At 35.3% G+C, this 27,839-nt stretch overlaps 1 protein-coding gene across 2 annotated transcripts; it reads left to right on the top strand.

The window, feature by feature from the left end:
• LOC109108921 (tumor necrosis factor receptor superfamily member 19L-like) lies at nucleotides 1–25,703 on the top strand. 2 transcript variants are annotated; one of them, XM_042775719.1, is made up of 11 exons: nucleotides 1–150; nucleotides 12,405–12,479; nucleotides 13,716–13,808; nucleotides 14,391–14,575; nucleotides 14,721–14,773; nucleotides 14,998–15,252; nucleotides 19,849–19,929; nucleotides 20,013–20,091; nucleotides 22,345–22,566; nucleotides 23,468–23,639; nucleotides 25,187–25,703. In XM_042775719.1, exons 2-11 carry the CDS (start codon nucleotides 12,438–12,440, stop codon nucleotides 25,196–25,198), a joined length of 1,194 nt encoding a protein of 397 aa, XP_042631653.1. In that variant the 5' UTR covers nucleotides 1–150; nucleotides 12,405–12,437; the 3' UTR covers nucleotides 25,199–25,703. The 2 variants fall into 2 exon arrangements, with proteins under 2 accessions (XP_042631653.1, XP_042631654.1); XM_042775720.1 differs by lacking the exon at nucleotides 1–150 and adding an exon at nucleotides 10,760–10,830.
• Nucleotides 25,704–27,839: the final 2,136 nt, after the last annotated feature.

Below are 27,839 nucleotides of genomic sequence, written 5' to 3'. Positions count from 1 at the left end.
ATGCGTTTCTGTGTCAGTGACTCGCTTCGCATGTTGGATCGCCTGCTCATCTCTGCGGTTCTGTGTCTCTCTCCCTTTCTGTGTGTAATTATAGATCACACATACGGCATATGATGATTATCGGACACTTATGATTTCACAGTAAAACAGGTAAGAAAAGACATTAACTTTATTGACTTTTTTTTTATTATTATTAATGGGAACAGTTGCGATGCGGATGCGGCATTTCTGCCGGTGTGTTTTCAGTTAATTTATGGATTGGGTTGTGTGTTCTGTACTGTAGGGTACGGCATACTGAGATGAGTGTGGATATACTGTACTGAGCTGTACTTCAGTATGTTGGTGTTTGTAGAGTTTTGATGATATTTCTACTGAAACGTTACATATAGTAGGCAAAAGAAATGTGTTGAGTTCGTTGCTGTTGCGTGATATTCTTATGCACTATGATACTTTCATTCACTTCAAGTGCTGTAAAACAGTGTCGCTCACTTTTTAAAAACACTTTAATATGATTATTTTATAATTCCAAGGTCTGAATATTCATGACCTTTGATTTTCATTATTTAGAAAAGTTCGATATTGAAACCATTACTTTGTATTATGATTAGAATTCCTCCTTTACAGATGCCTTAAATATGATTTTAAAAGATCTTGACTATATAACACTAACTATATAATGACTTTCATCGATAACGTTTACAAATATTTATAGCGTTACGCTGTATAATACTAAACTGATGATTCAGCGTTGATTCATATATTTTTATAATTGCATAGATGCATATTTGAATGTGCATGTATTTTTAAATGAAAAATGTACCTTGTACCATTATCTTTTCTACAAATTCTATTGATTTTCCATTTATTGGTTTCTAAAATAACTTTTTAACCACCAATGTCACCGAGGAAGTAGGGAAATAAACAATGATAAACATTCTGAAAGCTGTATACATTTATTGTAATATTATTTTATTACCTAAAAAAAATTAGTTTATTATTACAGTAATAACAATAGCTGTACTGTAGTTACTTTGGTATTTTGGTAGAAACTAAGATTACCATGGTACATTGTTGTAAAGGGAATCATTGATCTGTTAAGTATTATTTATCATTTGTATATATTCATTATGAAGTGTTACCCTCACATGAGATTATGATTACAAATGCATAAACAATTTTTGGACATATTTATATTTTATATAGTAGCTATATTTCATTATTTCATTATGCACCAAAATGACATTTAACATTGCAGGAACATTGTGTTTTACTGTATGTTGTGAACTTACCAAAATCATTTATGTAGGGTATATAAACATCTCGTACCTGCTACAATTTCCACAGAATCTGATATATGACAGTAAAATGACAGCATTTATTGTTTTTATGAAACGAAGCATAACACAATAATGTATTCCCATCATTTACCTCCTGTCATGGTGTCATCCACTTCAGCTCTTTAAAGTACCACAAATTGTTCTGCTCTTTTCCAGTGAACTGAGTTAACTAAGAGAAAGCAGCGAGCATGTTTAAATACTGCTCAACATAATATGTCGCCCACAAGTCAGCTTCTCTCTCTCCCTTACACACACACACACACACACACACACACACACACACACACACACACACACACACACACACACATTCTGGCTCCAGACTTTGGCACGCACCATGCCAGCTGCGGTTTATACCAGCTGGAAACACATGTTTGTGCTGCATGCAAAATTTATAGTCTGCACTATAAACAAAAATGCTGTTTTTTAAAACATTGTATAACATATATGTATAGGCACCAGAGTATGTTGGATATATCCCAGCATTCCTATTTAAAAGACTTTAAGTTACAAGGCGCCATCCATGTCGTTATAATTAACATCTTTTGTAAACCCTCCATGAATATTATAGTGATATGCAGCATTGGCACACAGCCTGGACTATTATAAAGCAGGATGTAATTGCCAAGTCTTTGTCATTAACAAAATGCCTAAACGTGTTTTATGCTCACGTTTGAAATAAATCTGCACTATTATTACCCTGTTCAGCATTGCCTGCTTTATGAGCCATACACATGCTTTAGTAACTTTAAGGCAGTGTGATTAAATGCATGACTCTAATACAGGCAATGCATGTCATGGGACGAGCCAGCAGACTCACTCTGACGTTGTAATATATTTGGCAATACATTTGTAATATATTTCCAATGTTTGACTCATCAGCATGAAGTCTGCACCACTTTACATACTTTGCAACTTTTAATCCACCTTTAATTCTGATCCACCCTACTGTACACAGAAAGGCATTAGAGGCAGAATATGTGAAGAACTTGGTTTATTTGAATTAGTTAGTGGAAGTTGGATAAAGCCAGTCAATCTCGTTAGAATTGATTTCAGCTAATTATTAGCATTTTTTGTGTGCAACGTGCATTAAGCAGTTAATAAACAGACCACTAATTGGTGTCTTTACACAGCCGAGTTAAGGCTGTTCTGTGCCTGCTCAAAATTCAGTGTGAAGGCAAAATGCTGCATTAAAGCCAGACTAAATTATGCCTGCTCAGACCCACCTCAGCCCCTAGTATTGTAATTGACGTGTAAATGCATTTATGTCACCCCCTGAGCAACATTAAGCAGTCTGTATAAAGACAGTTAAATGCCACCTCAGAAGCCTCTTTGAACTGTAAATTTGGCATAATAGTCATCTGTACACAGCTAATGCCAAATTCACTCTGCAAAAATAGCACGGAAGCACTTTTGAAGCATTTAGGTGTCTTTACACTGACTGTTTAATGCTGCTCAGAGGTGGCATAAATGCATCTACAAAGCAATTGTAACTTAGTACTTTGATTCTAAGGGGCTGGGGTAGAATAGTTTAGTCTGGCTTTTATGCGGCTTTGCGTCTTTACACAGAAGGCACAGAGCAGCCTTAACTAAGCTGTGTGAATATGCCTTAGGTTAAGGCTGCTCTGTGCCTGCTCAAAATTCTGTTCAAAAAGCTGACTTTATTATGCCTGCTCTGACCCACCTTAGCCCCTAGTATAAAAGTATTCAATTAAAATTGCAGTGTAAATGCATTTATGCCCCCTCTGAACAACATTAACAGGCTGTGTTAAGATACCTTATTGCACTTCAGAGGCGCTTCTGTGCCACATTTACACTGTAAAAATGGCATATGTTATTGTATTAAGATTGACTTAATACAATAGAATTTACTCTGCAAAGTTGGCATTTAAGTGGCATTTAAGTGTCTTTCCACAGACTGTTTAATGCTGCTCAGAGGTGGCATAAATGTATTTACACAGTGAATACAATGTGTTCTTTGATACTAGGGGCTAAAGTGGTTCTGAGCAGGCATAACTTAACCTATTTTTCTAAAATTGTGTCTTTACAATGAACTTTACACAGGCGCAGACCAACAGTAAAATTGAGTTTCACATATTCAAACCCATAAACACTTAATGCTGTTGCGTAAAGCTGATTATTTATCATGAAAGTTTAGAAGATCTTCTGCTGTAGATTCTCTAAACTATCATGAAAAATAACCAAAGAGAAGCTGATTCTCATTGGAGAATTCAGCAATCTGTTTAGACAAATTCATCTGCACAAGTGCCAGACTGTGGCAGAATGTTTCCATGTAAACGAGACTTATGTCCATGTGTTCGCATAGCTGTCTGTACATTTTTCACATGCTTGCATAGTTTTGTTTTGATAGAGATTATTTGACCATCCTGACTAGTTAGTGTGACTCTGCTGTCCAAACAAGGACCAACTCTGCCCGGAAACCTGAGAGATCTTGCTAGGTCTGTTATCTGTAATTACCCATGCTCTTTGCTTGACCCCTACTGGAGCGACAGCACCAATTTTGAAGTGGGACTTTGGTTGGCAGGAACCATTGCGCTCTGACATTGGGCACGCTCCTCTGAAATTATGAAGCAAACGCCTGGACAGAATTCAAACCCTCCATGGCTGGATGCAGGAATCAATGGTTTAATTAAAGCTTTATTATTTGTGTTGGTGGACTGTTTCACCAGAAACAACCAAATTTACTGTATACTTTCCCTCCCTCGCGTGCAGACATCTACCTGCGTTGGCTGCTGTGTCCGTGTTGACCTCTGTGCGGTTTGGGCGCTGCTGGCACGCAGACACTCTGACCTCAGATCAGCAGGGATTTACTCTGTGTGCCTGTGGCTTCTGCTGACTCCACTGCTGTGATACATTGAGTTGTGTGACTGAACATTAAAGGAACTTTATAATATTTCTGTGAATTAAGAAATATTGAAATGGCTGTTCTGTGAGACTATTTGCAAGTCTTTTGAAAAGAAGGTCAAGACATTAGTTTAAAAAAATTATTCAATGATTCTTTTAAGGCTTTTACATGTGCCAAAAAGTCGTATGTAGGTCCTTTATAATTTTTATTATTATTATTATTAATTTGCATCTCGTGCCTGAAAAAGTTTTTACTTGTTTTTACTTCAATCTTTTTTAATTGTTGACTCAAGAACCCCTGATGGATTCAGCCTGATTTGTGAATAAATCATTTTTGGTACGCTGAGTCGGTGGGTTGTTTTTTCGAGAACTGCTCTGAGATTCAGTTTAGTTTGTGAAGGAATCATTCTTGGTTCAGTGAGTCAGTGGGTTGTTGATTCAAGAACTGCTCTGACCAATTCAGTTTGGTTTCTGAACAAATCTTTATTGTTGCATTCAGTCAGTGGGTTTTGATTTTAGAACTGCTCTGAGGGAATCAGTCTGATTTGTATAAAAAAATCATGGTCAGGTCGTTGATTCGAGACCTGCACTGAGTGATTCAGTCCTATTTTTTAATTAATTATTCTCGGTTAAATGAGTCAGTGGGTTTTTGATCTGGGAACTGCTTCAAGCGATTTAGTCTGAATTGTGAATGAATCATTATTGGTTTAAGGACTCTACTGGTTGATCATTTTAGATCTTCTATGAGTGATTCAGTCTGTTTTGTGAACAAATTATTCTTGGTTCAATGATTCAGTGGTTTGTTTATATGAGAACTGATTCAGTCTGGTTTGTGAACAAATAATTTTTGGTCCATTGTGTCAGTGGGTTGTTTTGTGAACCATTTCAGCCAATTCAAGATTTGACTTGAACAGTTCTTTCCTGAATCAGAATAACTAGCATATTGAAGTCCATTGTGAGTCTTGTTTGTGTATTTTACAATGTGTGTCCACTAGGAGCTAAACCCAGGATCTTGTCGTCACTAGCACCATTCTGAGTTCCAGGAATGTTAGTTTTTACACTAGCTGTGACCACAAAGACCAACACAAAGGGAAAATGTTGCTATTCAGGATGTGATGATACAGCACTCGGTGCCGGGGCCGCATTTGGTCCTGTTCAGGGTGTTAGAGGGCATAGACGGACATGTGACAGGAAGTCCCCTCTCCATCAGATGCATGGCCACATGACTCAGGCCTACACCCTCCGCAAAGGTTGACATCCATTGATTAACATGGGTAGTGTGGGTAATATGACATTCCTGTAGCGGAGGATAATTACAGGTTCAGAGAACAAGACACGGCCAGTGGATTTGGGTGAAAAGTCGTGACCCCCCCCCCCCTTATTCTAGACATTTGGCTTCCTTGGAAGAGTTAGCAAATGTGCTTCTTTTTTTAACAAATACAAATTATAATATGAAAATATATTCCATCAGAAGTGTCATAAAACTCCTCTTTGACAATGGCATATGGGTGCATTTTACATTCCTGCCATTAAAAATCTGAGAGTGCCCCCTCAGGAACTGGGATTCGTCCACATCAAGGAAGTGTTTTCCTGGTATTTAATTTCCAACCTGATGAAATGAGCCAGTCTCCCACCAGGTCTCTCCCTTTTCTTCTCGTTTTCCAGCAGGCATTCCATTTGTGAAAAAGTAGCAGCAAAGTGTACTTATTATGAAGAAAAAAGCAATATACTTTAATATAAATAGATATTTTAGTTACGCACACTTAATTGCATGTTACTTGCATTTAAAGAAAATGTATTATAGTTTAAATTTAGATTCAGGTTAATTAGTTGAACTTAAAGGGGTCATATGATGTTGCTAAAAAGAACATTATTTGGTGTAATGCAATGTGTTTATGTGGTTTAAGGTTCAAAAAACATTATTTTCAATATAATGTACTTTATTGTTTCTCCTCTATGCCTCGCCTTTCTGAAATGCTTCGATTTTTACAAAGCTCATCGTTCTGAAAAAGCAAGGTGTGATCTAATTGGCCAGCTATCCAGTGCGTTGTGATTGGCCGAATGCCTCAAGTGTGTGATGGAAATGTTATGCCCCTTAACATACTATGCCGTCTCCCAGGCCAGCAGCACAAGACTCAGTCTAGCTGCTCTGCTCTTGCACATCCCATCATCGGTTCTCTTTTACCAATAAAAACCAATACCAATAAAACCCATTACAAACGAGGCATTTGAGGCATCCAGTGGGGACATAATTACTGATTACAATTACTTATATTGTCTTTTTACGCGTTGCGTATCACGCTTTGTGATCTGAGAAACAACAAACAACAAGCTCTACTTTACTGCTCAAAACTTGCATTTGAATCATCAGTGGCAAATTCTTTAAATATAAAAAACGTACTTACAGGCTGTGAGTCAGAAGCGGCAGACTGTCCTTGCAAAGTTTGAACTGCCCAACTTTTTTAGAAACAGCCGTTGTGCCACAGACGCATTGCAGGCTACTGGTTCAGGAAACAGTCCTTATCCTCCATAGAATTCGCAGCACACATCTGAATATTTGGGTTGGACTGTTCTGGAACAGTGTTGAAATACAACTTAACCACTGATTTCTAGTTGTGTCCTCTTCTGGAAGGCCAAACAAAGTAGTTTCATTTTCACAACGAAACACACGGTGACTCCACAACATGGCAGCGGCGGCAACAGTGAGAATAAAAGGTACGCCTTCTTTCTTTGCGTGAACATTTGGGCAGCATTATGCAAATCTTCCCACATAGTGACGTAGACATGTGGGGGCGTGTTAGAACGAGCCGTTTTAGACTTTACTTTGCAACTTTACAGATCTTCTTTATGCACCAAGAGCTTGTAACATTCCAAAGAGAAAGGAAAAATCGAAATCGCAACATATGACCCCTTTAAGTTACAAAGTACATCTATAAATTAATTTTCATAGTTGAAATAGTATTTTTCTTCTATTTCAAATAAAAATTCCATAAATTACATTTATAGTAAACTAAAATGTAATGCAGTTTCTGTGGAAACTTGTATGTCGTGAATAAAATTTTTTGTAATGCCACATTTGTAATTGTAAAATGAATAACACATTACAGTTCAAATTAAAATCATGTAGGCTATTTTACTTGCTTTTTTACCATACGTTTTTAGTATGTAAGGCAACACTTCAAAATAAGTTTAAAACACAGCAATATATTAAAATGTGATTTATATTATATTATATTATATTAAATTATATTATATTATATTATATTATATTATATTATATTATATTATATTATATTAAAATGTGATTTAACATACTTTAAAGTAAAGATTTTACAACTTTTATATTACTACAAAGTGGAATTTTTACTATGTTAAGAAACATAGTTATGAAAGTGGCATTTTGTTTCATCATAATATATTATCTGCAAGTACAGTTTTTGTTTTATTTATATATATACTTTTGAGATGTGAAGTGAACTACAAGTGCACATTCAATAGAATTAAGCACACTTTGTTTTCACAAGGGTTTGGCTGTTTGCATTTTACAGCTACACTATTTTTTTGCAGATCAAGCTGTGAGAATCTCAGTTGTTGGCAATGTGGAATCACTTAACATATGGTTTTCATTAACATTTATTTGCCAGAATGATCTCAGCAGTGTTATGACAGAGATTCCTGCTTTGTGTGCTTTATTAGGTTTATTAGGTTCAAGCATCTTATGATGTCCTTCTTCCTTGTTTCATTTTTTACATTTCCTTCTGTAAGAAATTATTTCTTTCTCTTTTTCTATTATAGATAGTGAAATAATGAAATGTTTGTTGAACACTGAGTCTGTTCCCTTGCAGGTGGTGATGTCAGTCTGTCAATCAAACGAGTGGAATCCTACACCACTGATGTTCTTTCTCACTGTGTCCGTTTACATTCTCAGCATTGACATGGTTACTGCCAGCTTGTATTTACTACTGTAAATAAACACAGCAGATACAAACAGCAGCAGAAGTACATGCATTGCACTCAATAGAAGTACTGACACTACTAGTCTCTGTGCTGTGCTGCATTTTGCATTAATTGCATTATATTGCCAACATATAGTTTTATATGCTTATATATTAAAACCTTTAAATATAAAAATATAAAAAAGACATTGTCCCCTTAAATAGCTTCAATGTATTTTGTAAGGATAGCTTCACTGGTTCAAGTCAACAACAAACAAACCTAAATCTAATACTTATGAAACAATCATGTATTCAATGGCAAAAACAGCTATCGTTATGCTATCTATAGTGGTTATGGATAGTCCCAATTCTTGTGCATAGGAGCAGATAATAGCCATTTTGTAGGTATTTGTCCAGAATGGTGGTTGGCAACTGTTATTCAGGTATGACATCAAAGGCCTTATTTTGAACAGGCAGATGTTTCATCTCAGAGACGTTTTGTTTTTTCTTAGCAGAAACCACAGTAGAATGATGCACATGGCCTATAATCATGGTTGTGTATCGGCAACCTCGTCTTTTAACATCGAACGGTTCAAAAAAGGAACATGAGACACCTCCACACAAGCAACAAAACACTTCATTTACCACTGCAGTTTATTCAACTGTTTATTCAAGACAGTTCCACCCAATGATGTCTTTTTTGCAAGCTTAAGCAGGTATTTTATTTGAAAAGATTTTGCACCCTTGAAGCTGAAGAGTTTGATTTTTGTGGCAATAGCATGAATTTGCAGAAATAATGACTGTTTCACACAGGTTTCCAAAATACTGTCATCAATCTGACTAACAGATTGTCCTGTCCTAACGTCAATGCTGCTGTTCTCTGCTCAGAATTATCATAGTTCTGGATGCTAATTTGTTCATAAGTAACATAAAAGGAAGTCCAATGCAGCTTTATGAGCAGAAACTCCCTTTTCATCTCATTGTCTGACGAGGTTTGTCCTTCTTTGGACGCTGTAATTGTTGCATAACGTTCCTCACCCCTGGTGACAAAGGGGTTGTGGTGGTCACCAGCCGCAGCACGTGGTTGGCACGTATCTTGAAACATGCAGGACATACAACATAACATGCTGTTAGCAGCTGAAAGCAAAGTGTGGTCAGTTCATTTGAAGGAACAGAGAGAAATGGAGGGAGTGAAAATGAGGGAAGGAAAATGAAAAGTGTCTGGCTAATAAATTCTTAGGCTATATCTGTCAGCATCGTCAAGCTGGTGGGGATTTGAAGAAAGACACTGGTTTTGAACTTTCAGAGTGAGAACAGGAAGTTACACGTGGTGATATAGCACGTCAGCATCAAAACTTGCTGACAGGAGTTACAAGACTTACTTTTATTCAGCAAGGATGCATTACATTTATCAAAAGTAACGGTGAAGAATGTAGTGTGACAAATATTTTGTAACAATGAAAATATTCACCAAGAATCTTAAGAAAAAATATAATAATTACAAATGTTTCTTGATCAATAAATCAGCATATTAGAATGATTAATGAAGGATCACGTGACACTGAAGACTGGAGTAATGATGCTGAAAATTCAGCTTTGATCACAGGAATAAATTATATTTTACAATATATTAAAATAGAAACCAGTTATTTTTAATATATTTTGAATTGTATTTGATGTCTGTCTATATATTTTAGCTAATCAATACTTCAGAATGTGTCAGTCTGGCGATGGCTAGACTGTGGTTTCTCATCTGAAGGTTTGGCTGTAGAATCGAGCTCTACTCTTGGAACGGGACTCTGGCTTTGTTTTGTATTATGGCTTGATTCGGGTCTAGAACTCGAGTGTGGATCCTGGAGCAGCATGCTGGCAGGACGCGAGCTTCAAAACGCCACGCTCCCAAAAGTCAGGCCAGGGCAACCCCTTCATCGTTTTCAAATTTTTAACATGACAGGTCCTAAAATGGATAATTCTAGGTGATTGTTTTATGTTTGTTGTTATTTTATTTATTTTATGCCGTTCTTCATGCGCTCCCAAAGCCACGGAATGGAGAAATTGGACAGTACGGAGATAGAGCTGCAAGAACTGTAATTACTGTTCGTTGGGACTTTATAGCTTTTTAATGAAAGAGCTAAATTTAAGTAGGCATGGGGCACGTCTGACTGGCAGCTGATCTTGAAATGCCAAGGACGAGCCGTTTCTGTGTGGTGGTTTGTGGGTGGGCGGCCGGGGCAGAAGAGGAGGAGGTGGGTGTTTGTTCATTCTTAGAACATTTCTCCCAAATGCCCTTTCATTTGTCGAGAAGGATATATGATTACAGATATATGTGTAGAGTAGGTAATGAAGTTTTGCTGTAGTCATGTGCTAAAATCAGTAGCAGCAGCATGGGCCAAAATGTCTTGCAGACTGACACTATCGTGTTTTTATTCATTCATGTTTTATATTCTTCACTTGGGTTTAGAAAACATTTATTCGGAAAATAAACTCTCCACCACAATGTGTAAATCATCAGTAAACTCATACGATTGGAGGATTGTGGTAAAGGAGGAGTGGCCTGTCTCGGGTGGTGGGAGGAGTCGTGGTTTTGAGTGGCAGTATAAGGAATGACAGCGTTATGCAGACAGGTACAGTGGGACAGTGAGCAGAGCATCCTCAGCCGTTACCAGGGCAACAGAGCACAGCACCACCCTGGGGTAAGTGTGGCTCTCAGTCGGCACCTGTGTGCGTTCTGTTGTCATGGCGACGAGATCAAAGCAGCACAGGCGTCTGGTTTTCTTAGAGATGATGCTGTTCTTTATTTATCTTTTCCATATCTGCTGTGGAACTAGATGATGAAGTATTATATTTAGCATTGTTTTATAAAGTTTAAACAAGTTAATGTTATGTAGAGATTTAGTATAACTTTTTTGTATTAGAAAACAGATGTCTAACAAATATAGCAAACTAGCAAATTAGTAGACCAAAGATGTCTTGTCTTACAGAATTTAGATTTTCAGGTAATTTTGTCTTGTTTTTAATGCCATTACACTCTAAGAAAAGTCTGAAAAAATTATGATATGAAGTGTTTTCATATTGATTTTTCACAGGTGTGTTCCTCGTATTTTGAATTATGCGCTGCATTGCATTCTGATTTAGGGTGAAAGGAAACTTTTCCTTGTTTTTCCTACAATTTTTTTTCTTACAATGTAGATTTTATACAGTAAATAAAGTATATATATATTTACTTTAAATTTTTATAAAATGTTGATTAAGTAATTATTATGATGTTTTCAAAACTATCTTTGAATAAACTAAAAAAAAAAAAAAAAAAAGAGTAAAAACTGCATATTCAAAGCCCAGGACAATTCTCTACAGTCTTGAATCTTGTGTCTAAAATTATTTTAGAGAAATAACAAAAGAAAAAAAGAAAAATAGTTGTCATATCTAAGATTACACTGAAACGAATTGGTGTAGAAACAATTTTCACTGAGAAATTACTAGTAAATTTCATAAATAATTACAAAGAATTGACAAGTAACATTAAACATTAAACTTAAAATTTGGAAATAGAATTGTCTTGTAGAACATACTCTTGTAGAACATACTTGTTTTATTTATAACTTCCAAAAATTGAATGTGGAGAGCAGCTCAGGTCATTTGGTCTTGATTGCATATTAAGTCTGTGAATTTTAATTTGCACACTGAAGCACATTTTGAGACCTTGATGATATTATTAAACTAGATAGGACATGTGAGAATACCGATCATTTTCTTTGACACAAAATCAGAGAAGTGAGAAACTCCAGCTAAAGTCTGGTCTCCAATTAATCTCATTATTTGTGAAGAGAGTCTGAGATCCACAGCTGGCATCTCATGGTCTGGTGTAGATCTTGATGTTTGTATGAGAGCTTTTTGAGCAGTAGTTCAACAGTGATGATATACTCCACTATGACTTCATGACCTTCTCATCATAGAACCATTTCTCCCGCTCTCTCGCTCCAGTAGATCCAGTAAGTGGTTTCTGGCTGGGCATATTTGGTCTAAAAATAGGCCAAGAAAAGCAGTGCTGCCCCAAACCACAGGCCTGCTTTAGTTCAGCTGACTATTTATACCACGCTTTAGCTTATAGATCACTTCTGTACACATACAAACCCACTGTGTCCATCACAAGAGAGTCTAAGTGCTGTTTACCTGTCTCTGGCATGGTGAGGTTTTGGTGGTTTCTGCTGACGCTGAAGATGTTATATTTGCTGTGTGTGTCATTGAGTTCCTGTTGTGTCTTTTTCAGATTACATGAGTATAGAAGAATATTTTGAAGAAGATGAAGAACCACCTTTACTGCTCAGCTCCTGTCTGTCTGATCGTAAGTATCCGACTCTTTATTAAAGTGTTCATCAGTGATTAATTATGTATTATTATCCCACACTTCGTGTGTGTGTGTGTGTGAGTGAGTGAAGACCTGTGATTACTGCAGTGTGCTGAAGTCAGCAGTGATTAATGAGGGATTATTATCCCACACTTCAGCACACACTGTGGTTTCTCTCAGAACACTGTCTCTTCTCACACTTCTTTGAATGTCCCTTCCATCAGTGCAACATACCCAATAAAGTAACATCTTATTCTGTACTACAGTATACTATAAACGGCTACACTGTACAATACTACATTTAGGCAGGACACTACAGGCACACATATTGTTTTTCATGCACTGGAAAATTGTGAAATGTTAGGCTATTTTGCTTTCATAACTTTTCTTCTCTCAGACCAGTGGCAAGAAACATCCAAAATACACATTTAAGTGTTTATTATTTATTATTACACTTAATCTATTTGCATCTGTAGATTTCAATTAATAAACAAATTTTAAAGTTTCAAAATTAGTTTTTTTTCATGCATCGTGTCAGAAATCTACACTGAAAATAGTTTTATGTAGAAACAAATTTCACTCATAAATTTCACATTTACAAAGAAACAGCATGTAACACATTGAATTAAATTTGACATTTCTAAATAGAAAAACTTATGCATTTTTTTATAAAACACAATCCAGTAATCTTTGTTTTATTAAACATTTTACAGTATATCTTTGTTATGAAGGTTTTTACAGAGGGGTTTGTTCATATATCATTTGACTGATTTAAAGAGTTACCAAAAAATTGGTAATTGTTTTTCTGGCAGTTGACAGTACATTCTGATTTCTAATGTGATAGAAAGGAATATCCAAAATCCCAGAAAAATCCAAAAATGTTTCAACAAAATGAAAAAGGAATTTTGGATCTGGCTTTACCCAATATTCAGATTTCTGTTTTGGCAATGTATGCAAATTAGTGCAAATTCAACTAAACCTTTTAATGCCTTTTTTGAATATTTCAACATAACATTCCAGAAAACTAGTAATATAAAACAAAACTTCAACTGGGGAATATATGGTGATACCCTCTTCACCTGTAGAGCCTTGCCTTAAACTTCACTTTACTCTCCTGCGTTTTATGTGTTGTACTAGTATTTATACAGCAGTTAGTTGTGGTTGGATTCTCACAGCCAGGTGTGTTTGTGTGAGTTAAACACTGACCGCTGTCATTTGTGTGTGTCTCTGTAGCTGCTGGAGTTATGGGGGACATTAGCAGCGCAGTGTCGGTGGGAGGACGGGTGTGTGTGTCCGCTCTGTCCAGCTGGACAGGAGCCCACCACGGTGAGAAATAACAACACCAAAACACAGTCCATAAAACATGTCTCTGTTCCAGTACGCCCTACATTATGATTTCTGTCCAGGGAATTCACTCCTGTTTAGGTATTTATCAGGGAAAAAAAACATACCAAATACTGTAAAAATGCATCATATTATTGCATTTATGTACATTAAAGATTTCTTTGTTTCAAACCTAAAAAGTCTTGTGAGTATATCTCATGAAAACATGTCCAGGGAACATTTCACTAGAAAATCCAAAAAATAAATTTTTTTATATTTTGTATAAAAAGAATCAAATAAATTTTAGGCCCATTGAGATTTTTGGCATTGTGACATTATTTCCATTATACAGTCAAGTACACTTTCCCCATAAATTGTCATTACTGTTTTCATTCTTATTTTAATACCAAGCACACACACACACACACATATATATAAATATATATATGTTAATTTATTAATTTGTTCATTTATTGATCTTGATCTTATCTAAAACTCATTTCGTTCCAGAATTTGACAACATGCTATGAGAGACGTAACAGTTTGCTCTTTCACACAATCTAAGTGGTCTATTTGTTTCTTTAAGCTTGTGGGGAAGTTGAGAGTCCCGGTGAGACCAGACTGTGCCGGACTTGCCCAGCAGGCACCTTCTCTGATACCCATGACACTGAGCCGTGCCGCCCACATCTCTCCTGCGGGGCACTGAACCGCTGGATCTCGACCGCACCGACCTCACACTCTGACGCTGTGTGTGGAGGATGCCTTCCCGGGTAAAGAACAAAAAATATTTAGTCTTCATCATTGCATGACTTTGGTGTCACGACAGATGTGTTTTTCTAGTCTCACAAACTTTCCTAAACTGAATGAAATGGAAAGCGTAGGGAGGGCTTATTGATGAACTGACATATTTTTCAGGTTTCACCCTGCTGCTACACGGAAGTCCTCCACCCTCCACGCCTGCGTCAGGAGTAAGTGTTCAGCATTTCATACATCAGTATTGTATGGAAGTTACACAGCAAACCTAGAAAAGTGAAGGCCGCACCCCTCTATCTGCTCAGTTTACTCATTTCATATATATATACACATATATTTTCACATTATACATGATTTGTTACATTTAATTACCCCTTTTGCATATTTTGAGCTTAGAATTGTTTCATTTGTAATTATGTCATGTGTATTCAATCTGCAGAGCCATACAGCCGGCGGAGACGTAATGTTGGTAAGAGCACCTCCAGCAGGTCTGGAGCGGGAGTAGCGAACGCCACCAGTGTTCAGGGTCCAGAGGAGAAGAGCACGGAGTATGCCGTGTTTGCTCTGGTGCCCATCTTCTGTGTGATGGGCTTGCTGGGGATTCTCATCTGCAACCTGCTCAAGAAGAAGGGCTTCCGCTGCAACGCCGAGAAAGACGGGGTGGACGCAGAAGCTGTCACTCCGCAGAAAGAAGGTATGGTACACAATCACACGAGGACAGATTTATGCAAAGACATTCTAAGCACTTGCCTATGCTCGCATGTTGAGGGGGGGTGGCAATGAAGAGAAATATTTCATTTTTTTTATACTAAGGGCTACCAACAACAGCAAAAGAACCAAAAAGACATTGAGCAAATAAATATAACAAACAATAGGATTTTTTTATTATTATTATCTACAGAAAGCACGCTTTCTTTCTCCTGCTCACTCTCTCACAAACACACACACATACAGTACGGACACACACACTCATGCACAGAAACTTTTTGTCAGCGTTGCCCTGCGATTTTATCAATGAAATAGTTTCACGGCTGAAAAGCTACATGACCAGTAGCAAGGTGGTGACGTTACAGTTCTTGAAGCAGTTCAACTTAAAATTTGCTTTTAGTATTGACACTGCTGCTGAACACTGCGGAGAGACGCACAGACGCAGATAATTCACACACGCTTAATCTCTCTCTCTGTGTCTCTAATAACTGCATTAGACTGTATTTATAACTGCATTAATCTACATATCAGTGGCTCAAGCCTTTGTTATTAGATCTAAAATGACATTTTGGAATTAGCAACGGAAAGCTTTGGATGAGGTGTGTAAGAAACGAGTTCAACAGGCACGTTTTCATGACAGAATGATGGCAAATGTCTTGAAATAAAAACATCTGAACAATGTTTTGAGATGTGGTTGTGACTCCGGATGTTTAATTATTAGAACAGTAATGCACACCTGAGGTGGTGATGCGGCCACGATGTCAAGTCAATATTCCTCCTTTACTTACAGTAAACGGTCTTCCTCTGTTAGAAAATAAAAGTGTTTTATGGTTTCCACAAAAATATAAAGCAGCACAACTGTTTTCAACATTGATAATAATCAGAAATGTTTCTTGAGCGGCAAATCAGTATATTTGAATGATTTCTGAATTATCATGTGACACCGAAGACACTGAAAATTCAGCACTGCATCACATGAATAAATTTAATTTTAAAATATATTCACATAGAAAAAAGCTGTTTAAAATTTTAATATTATTTTAGAATCTTACTGATTTTACTGTATTTTTGAAGCAGTAAATGCAGCCTCGGTGAGCAGAGAAGACTTCATTCTGAAACATAAAAAAATCTTACTGGCCCCAAACTTTTGAACAGTAGTTTATATTACTTCAGTAGGACATATATATACTGATTGGACCAAAAAGACATCATGTTCCACCATTTCTGGCTATTTTCTTAATAGTTTTCAAATATTCAAATGCATTCATTTGACATCAGAAATTTGTGGATTTTATGGTTTCACTAAATGCTCTTTCTGGACTGAGTCTTTTATCTCAAATTTGATATGAACCTTTTAAAGAAACCCTGTTATCAAAACTCCCTGAAAGTCAAAGATACAAAACAGTCCAGCATACACCTATATTGATGATGCAGACGGCTCCATACAGCTCATCTGTTGTCGTTAAAACTCACTCGACCTGAGCTTGATTTATGCTGAGCCCAGTGGCCCAACTGTTAGACTAAAACCCGCCTTCTCAGAGTGAAACTAAATAAATTCCCTGTACACAATGAGAAGAGAGTGTTTTCTTCTCCTTTTGTGTGTATGTGAATTAGTGGGTGGATCCGCAGCTGTTGGGATGAACTCAGTGTTTCATCTACAGTAGCGCTAGTATATGATGATTCAGGTTCGGCCTGTAAAGCGGGTACAACTCCAGGAATATGACACCTTAATTACAGCATGTTTTACAGCTGAACAAGCAGAGCAGCAGAACTGGATTCTGGGGGGTTTTCAGGATGTCAGCCAACATAATTGTTTGTTTTCAGTAGAAAAAAAAGTAGAATAAGGAAGTTAATCATGTAAGCCACCAGAGGCTGTGCATGATGGTAAAATGAATATTTCACCTAAAAATTTACTCACCATCAGGCCATCCAAGATGTAGATGAGTTTGTTTCTTCATCAGATTTGGAGAAATGTAGCATTATATCACTTGCTCACTAATGAATCCTCTACAGTGAATGGGTGCCGTCAGAATGAGAGTCCAAACAGCTGATAAAAAAATCACAATAATCCACAAGTAATCCACAACACTCCAGTCCATCAGTTAACATCTTGTGAAATTAAACGATTTTAAGGAAATTAAGGCGATTTTAGTCTTCTATCCATAATAATGCTTTTATATAATTGGTGATATAGACCCACCAAACAGTTTGATACAACAGGAGCATAACACTCCTATGCTGTTTTTTATGTTTCATATCACAAAAAAAACTCATACATATGCTACAATGCTCATCAAAAAAATAAAATGATGCTGCTTAATATTTCTCCCCTCTCATCCAAAATCTTTGAGCAGCATAACACTCCTTTCAGTATCTGTGTGGTTGCTTAAGCGTTCTCCCCTTTCCTCCTCTATCTTTGAGCAGCATAACACTCCCGCGTTCTCCCCTTTCCTCCTCTATCTTTGAGCAGCATAACACTCCCGCTGTATCTCCTTTCCTTAGATCAATAATTCAGTCGGTTCTCTGCTTGTAGAGAATGTTCTCTACTGCTAACCGTACTGTTGACTAGTTCTAATGTGGTCAGTGTGAAGTACATCAGATTCACATCGGCCTAGACACACTTAAACTACTAAAAACTGCAAGACCACCAAGTGAAACCTCTATTTTAAGTGTTCTTACAAACTTCAGAAGACAATAGCCTATTGGGTGACATTGTGCACCATTTATGTAAGAAGTCAAAGTGCTTTCAAGCACTCAAGAGCACTTCTACCTTGACCAGCATTTCTATACTTCTAACAGTCTAACAATAACCTGATAAATATCAATTACACGTTTCAGCTGTGAGATGAATCCGTATAGATGTCCGAGCATTCGATTATCAGCTTTACTTTCTAAGAAAGGTCTGGTGCAGTATGTAGTAGATGATTCAGCTCAGGTTGCATCAGCATTGTCTTTATTCCATTGGCCACACCTGCTCTTCTGAGATAAAACCACACAGGTGTCAAAGATGCATTACCCAGCATCCTCCTGTCAATGCGGAGAAAGTTCAAGCACAGTAAGTGTACCAGTACAATAATGACAGAGCTAAAAAGAGCCTTTTTATGGCTTGCAGCAAGTTTGAAATTAGATTGAAGCCATTAGTTACAATTGTTCTGCAATACATTGCATTAAGTCTAACGGGTCATTTTGTTGTAGATAGACAAACAGACATAGAATAGCCTCACTATGTCATCTGAAGCTGAAGTCTTTCTTTCCAATATATAACACTGATATTTTGCATTGATATTTGAAAGTTTTTTGACGTTTATCCTTCATTAGATGCATGAATATGATTCTAATGTGTGTCTTTGTTTGGTCAGAATAATGAAGTGCCGACGTTCATTCTGAGTGAATATAGCAGAGTGCTGAGTGAGCTCTTCTCTACGTCCGCAGCTGCCTCACTGTGGAACTCTGGGATATAGTTACCATAGAGACACTGTTAACTGCACACTGAGCCTTCTGTATGCTAAAGAGCCACAAATGCGTCACAATAGAGACAGTCAGTGTTCAGCAGTGGTGTGACAACATTTTTGGTGTATTATGATTCCTTCTGCCTGTGGTGATTAATGGTGAATTTGCGTGTTTTTAACTCATATGGATGTGGACGAGGACGGAATGCAGCGGCTTCCCTTTGCTGTTAAACTCTTTTAAAAATAGCACCTAATGATGGGGATGACATCACAACAATACCCCATAAATTATATGTATCATTTGCACAAAGAAAGCTTATTTTTAGGTGAAGCAGTGTTGTTTTAGCATTACATACAGTATATATATATATATATATATATATATATATATATATATATATAATTATATAGCATTTATTATTTTTAATTAGCTTTCATTTATTTTATAATTGCTTTCATATTTTGTCACTTTTATTTTTACTTTTCAATTTATTTCAATTTCAGGTTTCAAGTTAAGTCAAATTGTTATGTGCAATTGTCATTTTTATTACGTTACTATTTAGCTTTCATGTATTTTTGTTTATTAATATTTTTAATTATTGTTAGGTATTGACTTAATATTTCAGTTGGTTGGCAAGGCAATATATATATATATATATATATATATATATATATATATATATATATATATATATATATATTCATTTTTGTTTCGTTTTTCATCTAATATTTATATTTTATTTTATTTCAGTGTAATTTTAATTACAGAAATTTATTTTTATTAGTTTAAGTTAACAATAATAAAACTTTTGTGAAGTGTGAGGAAAAAATACATTTAAATTGTAATTTTTTTTTTTTTTAAATCATTGTTTGTACTGGATAATTTTATTTATTAAATTACAGTTATCAGGAAAAAAATGCAAAAAATAATAGTAAAAAAATAAACATTTCCCAAATAAAATTTGTTAATTAAAAAAATACAATTTCTTTTTGGAAATTGGGGTGAAACTGTGAAGTTTAATCTTGCGATTCATACATTTACTGTATGCCCTGTTGGCTTCTATTTAAAAACCCTGAGATAAAATATAGCAGAAAGTATATAAACTTCAACTGTTTTTGCTCTTTCTCCTCAGGAAACCCTTGTCCATACATTGTTGATGACCCCGATGAAGACACCATCAGCATTCTGGTGCGGCTCATCACAGAGAAGAAAGGTGTGTGATGTTTCTCGGCACATTGAACTCAATCAACACATCACACTGTGAGATCAGAGCTTTAATGTGTTTGTGTGTTACAGAAAATGCGGCTGCTCTGGAAGAACTTCTGCTGGAATATGAGAATAAACAGATGACCCTCAACAAGAGCTCATCCATCAAGTAGGAATATACACAAACATGCTCGTACACTTACACACAGAGTCCAAAATTAACTTTCAACTGAGAAAATGCATTGTCCATAAATATTTCTTAATAGCCATGCAACTATATTTTGTCATTTATTTATTACACAGTATATTTTGGTCCCTAAACCGATGGGATTTTTAAGATGTTTTTTCCTTGTACATTAGTGACACACAGTGCAGGTCATTATGTGAGCACAGCATCATATATGAGTCAGTCTCTATCTGGGAAGCTGAACCTGTAACAGAAACAATATAAAGAACCATTGTAGTTTAGTTCCTCTTATTTTTGTGAGAAATATTCCATGTATAGTATGTGTCACCACAGGCAGGTCTGAAGAAGAATAAGCATTAGGGATCCTAGATAACTGATGTGTTGTTATGAGTTAATGAGTAAATGGTTTGTATGTCTTAAAAGGATCGGATTATTGTTCTTACAATTCAATTAAAACCATGTATTACATGTTGCTGTTTCTAAGAAAGTTACAAAGCCAATTTATGTTCACATTAACTAGGTAGAGAGTGACTTGTTTGCTCGAATGCTAGCTTAAATATTCCCCATTATAAATAATAAAAAACAAACTTTTCAAGAATTTAAAATGTGAAATGTACATTTTACAGAGTGAATACTGAAATTAATATTTTTATTCAGCAAACGTGACAAACAAATTTATAATATTACAAAATATTTCTATTTCAAATAAAAATGCTGTTTATTGGAACTTTCTAGTCATCAAAGAATCCTGAAAAAAAATGCATCAAAGTTTCTACACAATATGAAGCAACACAACTGTTTTCAACACTGATAATAATAAGAAAAGCTTCATGAGCAGCAAATCAGCATATTAGAATGATTTCTGATCTTCTGACACTGGAGACTGGAGAAATGATGCTGAAAATTCAGCTTGTGATCACACAAATAAATTACATTTTGAATATATTCAAATAGAAAGTGTGGTTTTATATTGAATAATATTTCACATTATTACTGTATTTTTAATCAAATAAATGCAGCCTTGGTGAGCAGAATAGACTTCTTTCAAAAACATTAAGAAAACTCCAATCTTTTGAATCTTAGTGTATGACTGAAGATGAGCACAGTTCCTGCTTGAGTCGTTGCATGACTCATCTCCAGCAGTAATGAAATGAATTGAGCTCTGAGAGGAATTCCCAGTTGTGAAACAGGAAGCAGTTTTCCACCAAATAAGCTAAAGATGCAGCTCATTCTTGTTAACTCCTTAAAGAAAAATCAATGAAGTGTTAAAAGAGCTAAGGGAGAGATCGTGCCTGTGTTAACGCTGACAGGCCTATAAATCATCAAGAAGGAAGTGCGTGTTCATTATCTGACTGCAGCATCACCACAGAGAGGTCAAGGTCCCTTAAAAACCATAGAGAGAGATAAAAAACAAAAATCACAGGTTCAGCTATTATTCTCTCTTTTTTTCCGAAAATAGACTTGTTTTGGTCATTATTGTATATTTATGTTTATTTATTGACCGTTTTACTGCACATCCAATCAAATTTCAGAGTCTTAATTATCCATTTTATAATGTCAAATGCATCCTAACAGTCAGAGACAGAGCCTACTTCATCTCTCTGACATCATCACAGTTATACAGTGACCTCTCGGAAATTTACTGGCACAGAGATCTGAAATAGATGCTGAAATAACAGCATGTGCCGTCTGCTTAGTTCAAGAGATCCTTTAATTCCAGGCCCTTTTCTGCAGGCTGAGAGTTCTGCGTTATACAGCTGCTGCGAGCTCAGGGACTCTGACATCATCACAATGCAACTATGGGAGGGGGGCGGGTGGATATCAGGACTACATCAATGATTGGGTTTTAAGTGCTTTCAGTGTGTCCTGAGAAGACATGAATATACTTCAAGACTTATTTTAAGAACTATCTGCACTGCTACAATAACATGCCTCTTTCTGTATGCCAAGAATCAAGCTTCATTGGTATCCCTAAGCATTAATAAACACTGGATTTTTGTAGTACTGATGCTTATGTGTTCTGAGTAATTTAAGGTGTTGCTATCTGGTTTGTGAAGGTGTTCTGAGTAGTTTAAGGTGTTGCTACGTGGATACTAAGGTGTTCTGTGTAGTTAAGGGTAAGGTGCTAAGGTGTTGTTTAGAGGCAATATGTTGAGCAGAGATGCTCATTTTTAAATATACACACACTATGGCTATGAGTCTGTAAGTGTCTCCCTGTCTGTGTCTCTCTCTCAGGTTTCCGGCTCTTCCTCATTTCTCTCCGTTCCGTTCGTTGCCGCGGCTGTGTTCTCACCAGCATCATTTGCACACTATAAACGGGCTGGCCCCGCGCTCCGGCCTCTGCTGCTCCCGCTGCAGTCAGAAGAAGTGGCCCGAGCTGCTGCTGCCCATCGATACGCACAAGATCCCCACTAACCTGGTCAAGACGCCGGAGGTGACCATCCTGTCTGTAGGAAGGTGAGAAAAAATAGAAAATAAAATATATAATTATGTGAATTCTGAGAAGAAAGGCCTTCATTTAAGCCCAAATGTGTTGTTTCATTCCAGGCATGAGAAATCTGTTTTTAGCTTTTGTTTAGTAACACCCAGTGAATGTTATTAGACATCATAAATTCATTTCCCTTATAAAGACCATCCAAACTATTTCCCCAAAAAATTAAGATGCCTATTGTTAGGCAGTCTTGCATTTGTGTTATTTTAATGTTTTTACATTCTATTATAGTATTTATTAATATTTTGAAATACTTTTTAATTGTAGTTTTCTTTTAGTATAATATATATATATATATATATATATATATATATATATATATATATATATATATATATATATATAATTAGATTTTTTTTTTTCAGTAAGTTTAGTAATTTTATTAATTAAACTTTTATGAGAAAAATTCATCAAATAATTCTATTTTATTAAATAACATCATTTTTTAAAAAATCAACAACCATATAATATATTAGTATTAATAACACACATTATAACACTTTTTTTAGGAATTGATCCCAGAAAGCATAGCAGTTAGCTAAAAATGAAATAGGATATGGAATGAATCCGCAAAAAAAAAAAATGTAATAATGTAATGTGATAATATTAATAAAAATAGATTATCTAACTTAAAAATAATTAAATACTATTTCACCCAATATTTATGTGTTTTGTGTATTTTTGTGTTTATTTGAATATATTAACTTCAGTATATCAGTGCTAGTGTCAGAGTTCAGAGAGTCTCACTAGGTTTTGGAGCAGACCTGTAAATCATCAGGTGTGTTGGTTTGGTCTCATTCTCACATACACACTCAGTTCTGTAGTTTCACTCACTGACCTCTGTGTCATCCACATGTGAATTGGCAGGTTTCAAGTTGCTCAGATCCCGGAAATGAAGTCTGCTTCCAAGGAAGTGACCCAGCTGGAACCGAGCGATATGGACTCCATGGACAGCGGCCACACCGAGCCCGAGGAAGATCGTTCCCTGCTGGGCGTGTCCTCTTCCTGTAACTCTGCCTCCTCAAAGTCCAGACAGGAGGTGAGTAAACAAGCGGAACAGGAATATTCCTCCAAGTGTGTTTGTTTTTCTGTAATACATCCTTTTGGTTTGAAGTTCCTCTTCCTCTTCTCTCCCTTTACTGCCTTGACCTGAAGTTCATTGTCTGAAGCCATGCATAAAAATCCCCACAGGAAGTCTGACACATTTGTCATCAGTAAATGAATGGGAAACACTCACAATTATTTATTAAGTCATAGCTGACTACTCCAGGTTAGTGAATACCCAGAGAAGAACACTGTAGACAATTTAACTTTTTTAATAACATAGTCTGCTGATTTCCAAAAAATGCCTAATATTATCTAATTTGATCATGCTGAGTTCAAAAATGTCAAATAAAAAATTCCATCACATACAGTTTTGTACTGGATTAGGCATAAAATAATGTGTTCAGATGCATTCAAACGTGAAAATGGGCTGAGAAATGAACAAAAAGTTACAATCTAGCTCAGATTCAGACAGGAATCGTGTGTTTATGGCAGTTTTTCTGCTGACTAAATGATAAAACAAGACATCTTGACCTTAAAAATCATTATCGAAAGCAAGATTGCTATGAAATGCACATATTTTGTGAGAAAGTGCTACGTGCTGGAGAAAAACAGCCACTATTTTTGGAATCAGCACCTCAAAATTAGTAAAATTAGATCTCATTCAGCAAATGTGATGCAGGGCAGTGTATAATTGTAGTATAGTTGCATTGAGGGAAGGTCAGTTTTTGTAACCTAACGTAACAGTTTACCCTCTTGCACAAGAATTTGTGGACGGCAGACTAATGGCTTCAAATTAACTATCAATAGCTCCTGGGATTTACAGAAATACCTCAAGGCTTCTCTTCACGATTCATCCTTACAGCTGCTCTGGGAATTGAACCCTCTGTGGATTCATGGAATTTATAAATGTTTTATAAAGTCACATTGAATAAAAGTTATATTACAATATAAGTATTTCATAAAAAAAAATTACTGACCAGTTTTGAACTTTTGAATGGACGTGTAAGTTATTTATATAGATATATTTTGTATGAAAAATTATTATAAAGCTGTTTTCTTTTAGTCCAATTATGTTTTTTGACTAATTAACAATGAATTTTATATATATGTATTTATATATATATATATATATATATATATATATATATATATATATATATATATATATTATACATATACATATATATATAATGTGGTCCATAGAGGGTTAAATGTGTTTGTTTGGTGCTCTACAGTGACAAATGTGAGAATCTGTTTGTTTGTTTGTGGGGGGGGGGGTTATTTTATTTATTTATTTATTTTTTACTGTCCTCTACTTTTGGCTTTTCCCATCAAAACTGTAGTCAGTTTTTCCACTGGTTCAGTTCATGCTGAGTCAAATTCTATTGTCTGGCACCCTCTAGTGGCTGGAAAAGTTTTTGCATTTGTTGACCAGCAAATGACTGTGTACTGTAGTAGATAAATGTAAATTCAGGATATCCTTTAATTTTTGTGACTAATCTCTCACCTCTTCTTCCATTCTCTCTCCCGCTTTCTCAGATGAACATATGAAAGGCTGAGGAAGACGTCCACTGACGGGACGTGACATCATCAGTAGGTCGAGTGATCAGGACAGACATGTGGCGGTGATGTCAGTATTCACCTCCTTGAGGAGCCTTGACTTCAAGGCCTTAGGAAACATTCATATTTATTGCATAACTATATTGTTAAAAACAATAAGCTCGGTCTCTGCTAGCCGATAATAGGAGAGCGAAGGCTATTCACTCAGAAAGCATGTGTGCTTCCACAAGACACTAAATAGGTCTTAAGTGCTGAAAACAGCACTCAGAACAACGAGACACCAGTGAGACATTCTCTCCAGTTAGAAAACATTACAAAGTATTATTAGAAGCTAGTTTGATTTACATCTCTGTCCATTTTTTTAATTATTTTGTTTTTACTGTAGTTCTGTTTTTTAGTATTTAAGATTTTAAATGAGTTACATATGTACAGTCATGGTCAAAAGTATGCAAACACCTTGTTTTGTTAATAATAAATAAAAGAAAACACACAAAAACATGCACTGTCAATTTCATACGCATATATATATGAATTATATATGTGATTGTTTTTATATAAATTAGTATTTTTACATGCATAACTAATATATTCAAACAATGGTACAGGATATATGAAAATATTTAGTAAAGATGGTTTACACTAGTTTACCAACTAAAATCTTTGCTAATAGTCAATTGTTTTTTTTCTTTCTTTTTCACATAATCCCCATTTTGGACTTTTATTTTGAAGTTTTGGATTAAATGACACTAAATCAGAAACCATTGAAACAAAGGAGAACACAAACAACCAAGGAAACATGAACCAAACACAGCAAATGGTAACACTGAAATAATCAAAGGAGGCAAAAATCAAAAAAGACTGCAAGATAAGAACTGGAAACCAAACCAAAACATGACTGATGTACAGCAGCCCTAAACCTTAAATGTGTGAATGTCATAATCTTTGATAGCAGAGTCCATTAAATGAACTAGGAACGTTTCACTAATGACAAACAGTTATCAAAATTATTTCTTTTTGTCAATGATTGGCTTGAAAATTGTGCTGAAGTCTTTTTATTAAAATAAATGTTTGGTTTGATATTTTGCCATCTAATGCAATGGCATTCAGATATTTGTAAACACTTTTTGGGACCACAATGTTTCACATTTTTGGTTTACATTTTTATTTCTTTAAAGATAAAAAAAAAAAAAAAAAACAGGCGGCTAATTGTTCCACAATAAAAAAAATGCTCATGTAATAGCACAGAAACAGTAGCAATATCGCTTAGAAATGAGCATTTTCAGGTGTTCACAGACAATAGAATGTAATATTTTATGTATTAAACTCTGACTCCATCAAGCCCTTACGCACAGCAACCTTCAAGCAAACTCAAGCAATACAGTATATTCCTTTATATCCCTAGCAGATGCAAAGGCACATCTAAGGACGGACTGCTGAGAAATAAGCTAAACTAATGTGATGTCCTTTCATATCTGGCTGGACGTTCACACTGCAGAATGCAAAAAGGTTGTCACATGTCTTAAAAATAATATTTTTATCATAAAAAAAATAGAAAATCTTATTCCAATACAAATCATTATAAAATTTGCTGATGATCTTTTGGTCATTCACTGCAAAAATGATTTTCTTATTATTTTTGTTGTTTTAAAAATAGTAAATTTTATTCCATTACAAATATATAATAAATGAATAATTTATGCTTTAAACAAGAAAACATATCTGTCATTGGGGTATGAAAAATAATCTTGTTTTCCCTTTAAATTAAATAAAAATTCTAACATAAATGTCATATAATATCTATCCTGAAAAAAATAATAAGAAAACAAGACTTTAAATGTAGCTTGAGTTAGAAATGTTAAGATATTTGTCCTGTAAAAAATAATGGGGAAGATTTTAATTAATTAATTAATTTTTTGTTTTTGGCAGTGTATAAAATGCAGTCAAATCAAAAATTACTCAGACACCAGATATAATTTTATATATATATATATATCTGTATATATATATATATATATATACATATATTTTTTTTGTTTTGTTTTTGTTTTTTACTAGTGGGTGCAGGACACTATAGCTCATTTATGTACAGTAAGTGAGGATAGCAAAATAATATAAACTGTGACATATTATACCCAAAAATTCTTCATACAGTGGACTACATGCAGTAAAATTTATAAAAATTTGGGACCAAAAATTACTCAGACACTTTGACCTGACCATGTTTTGCTTAAGTGTTATCTGACATTATCAAACTGAATTTGTTCTGACACAATTTTTGTTTGTTATGACACAATTTCTTGTCATATTTTATTACGTTTTCCAAACTATAGCAAATAAACTGTGATAATGTGTGCGATGTTGAAGGTGTCTGAATACATTTTGGTTTAACTGTATATTGACGTCTCAAAAGTTGTCAACAGTGACATTAAAATAGAAAATAAAAAATGCATAGATTTAGGGGTTTTTTTTTTCTTATTCTTGTTTCTTAGTTTATTTTTCTTTCCACACTGACAGATATTTGTTCTGTTCTTGTTAAGTCAGTCTTCTTCTCAGTTAAATGCATCTTGATTTAAAATGTTTAATACTAAGTATGAAAATCAATTTTTGCAGTGTTTGTTTAAAAAAAAATAGC

This window comes from Cyprinus carpio, chromosome A18 (genome assembly GCF_018340385.1).
Source record: "Cyprinus carpio isolate SPL01 chromosome A18, ASM1834038v1, whole genome shotgun sequence".
In the NCBI taxonomy this organism is placed as follows: domain Eukaryota; kingdom Metazoa; phylum Chordata; class Actinopteri; order Cypriniformes; family Cyprinidae; genus Cyprinus; species Cyprinus carpio.
This window is presented reverse-complemented; position numbering and strand designations above follow the sequence as displayed.

Excerpts from the sequence above, each read along its gene's own strand:
- LOC109108921 (XM_042775719.1), top strand. The coding sequence starts at position 12,438 with ATGAAGAACCACCTTTACTGCTCAGCTCCTGTCTGTCTGATC. Across the intron at positions 12,480-13,715 it reads CAGCTCCTGTCTGTCTGATC|CTGCTGGAGTTATGGGGGAC; the intron begins GTAAGTATCCGA and ends GTGTCTCTGTAG. Across the intron at positions 19,930-20,012 it reads GCTCATCACAGAGAAGAAAG|AAAATGCGGCTGCTCTGGAA; the intron begins GTGTGTGATGTT and ends TGTGTGTTACAG.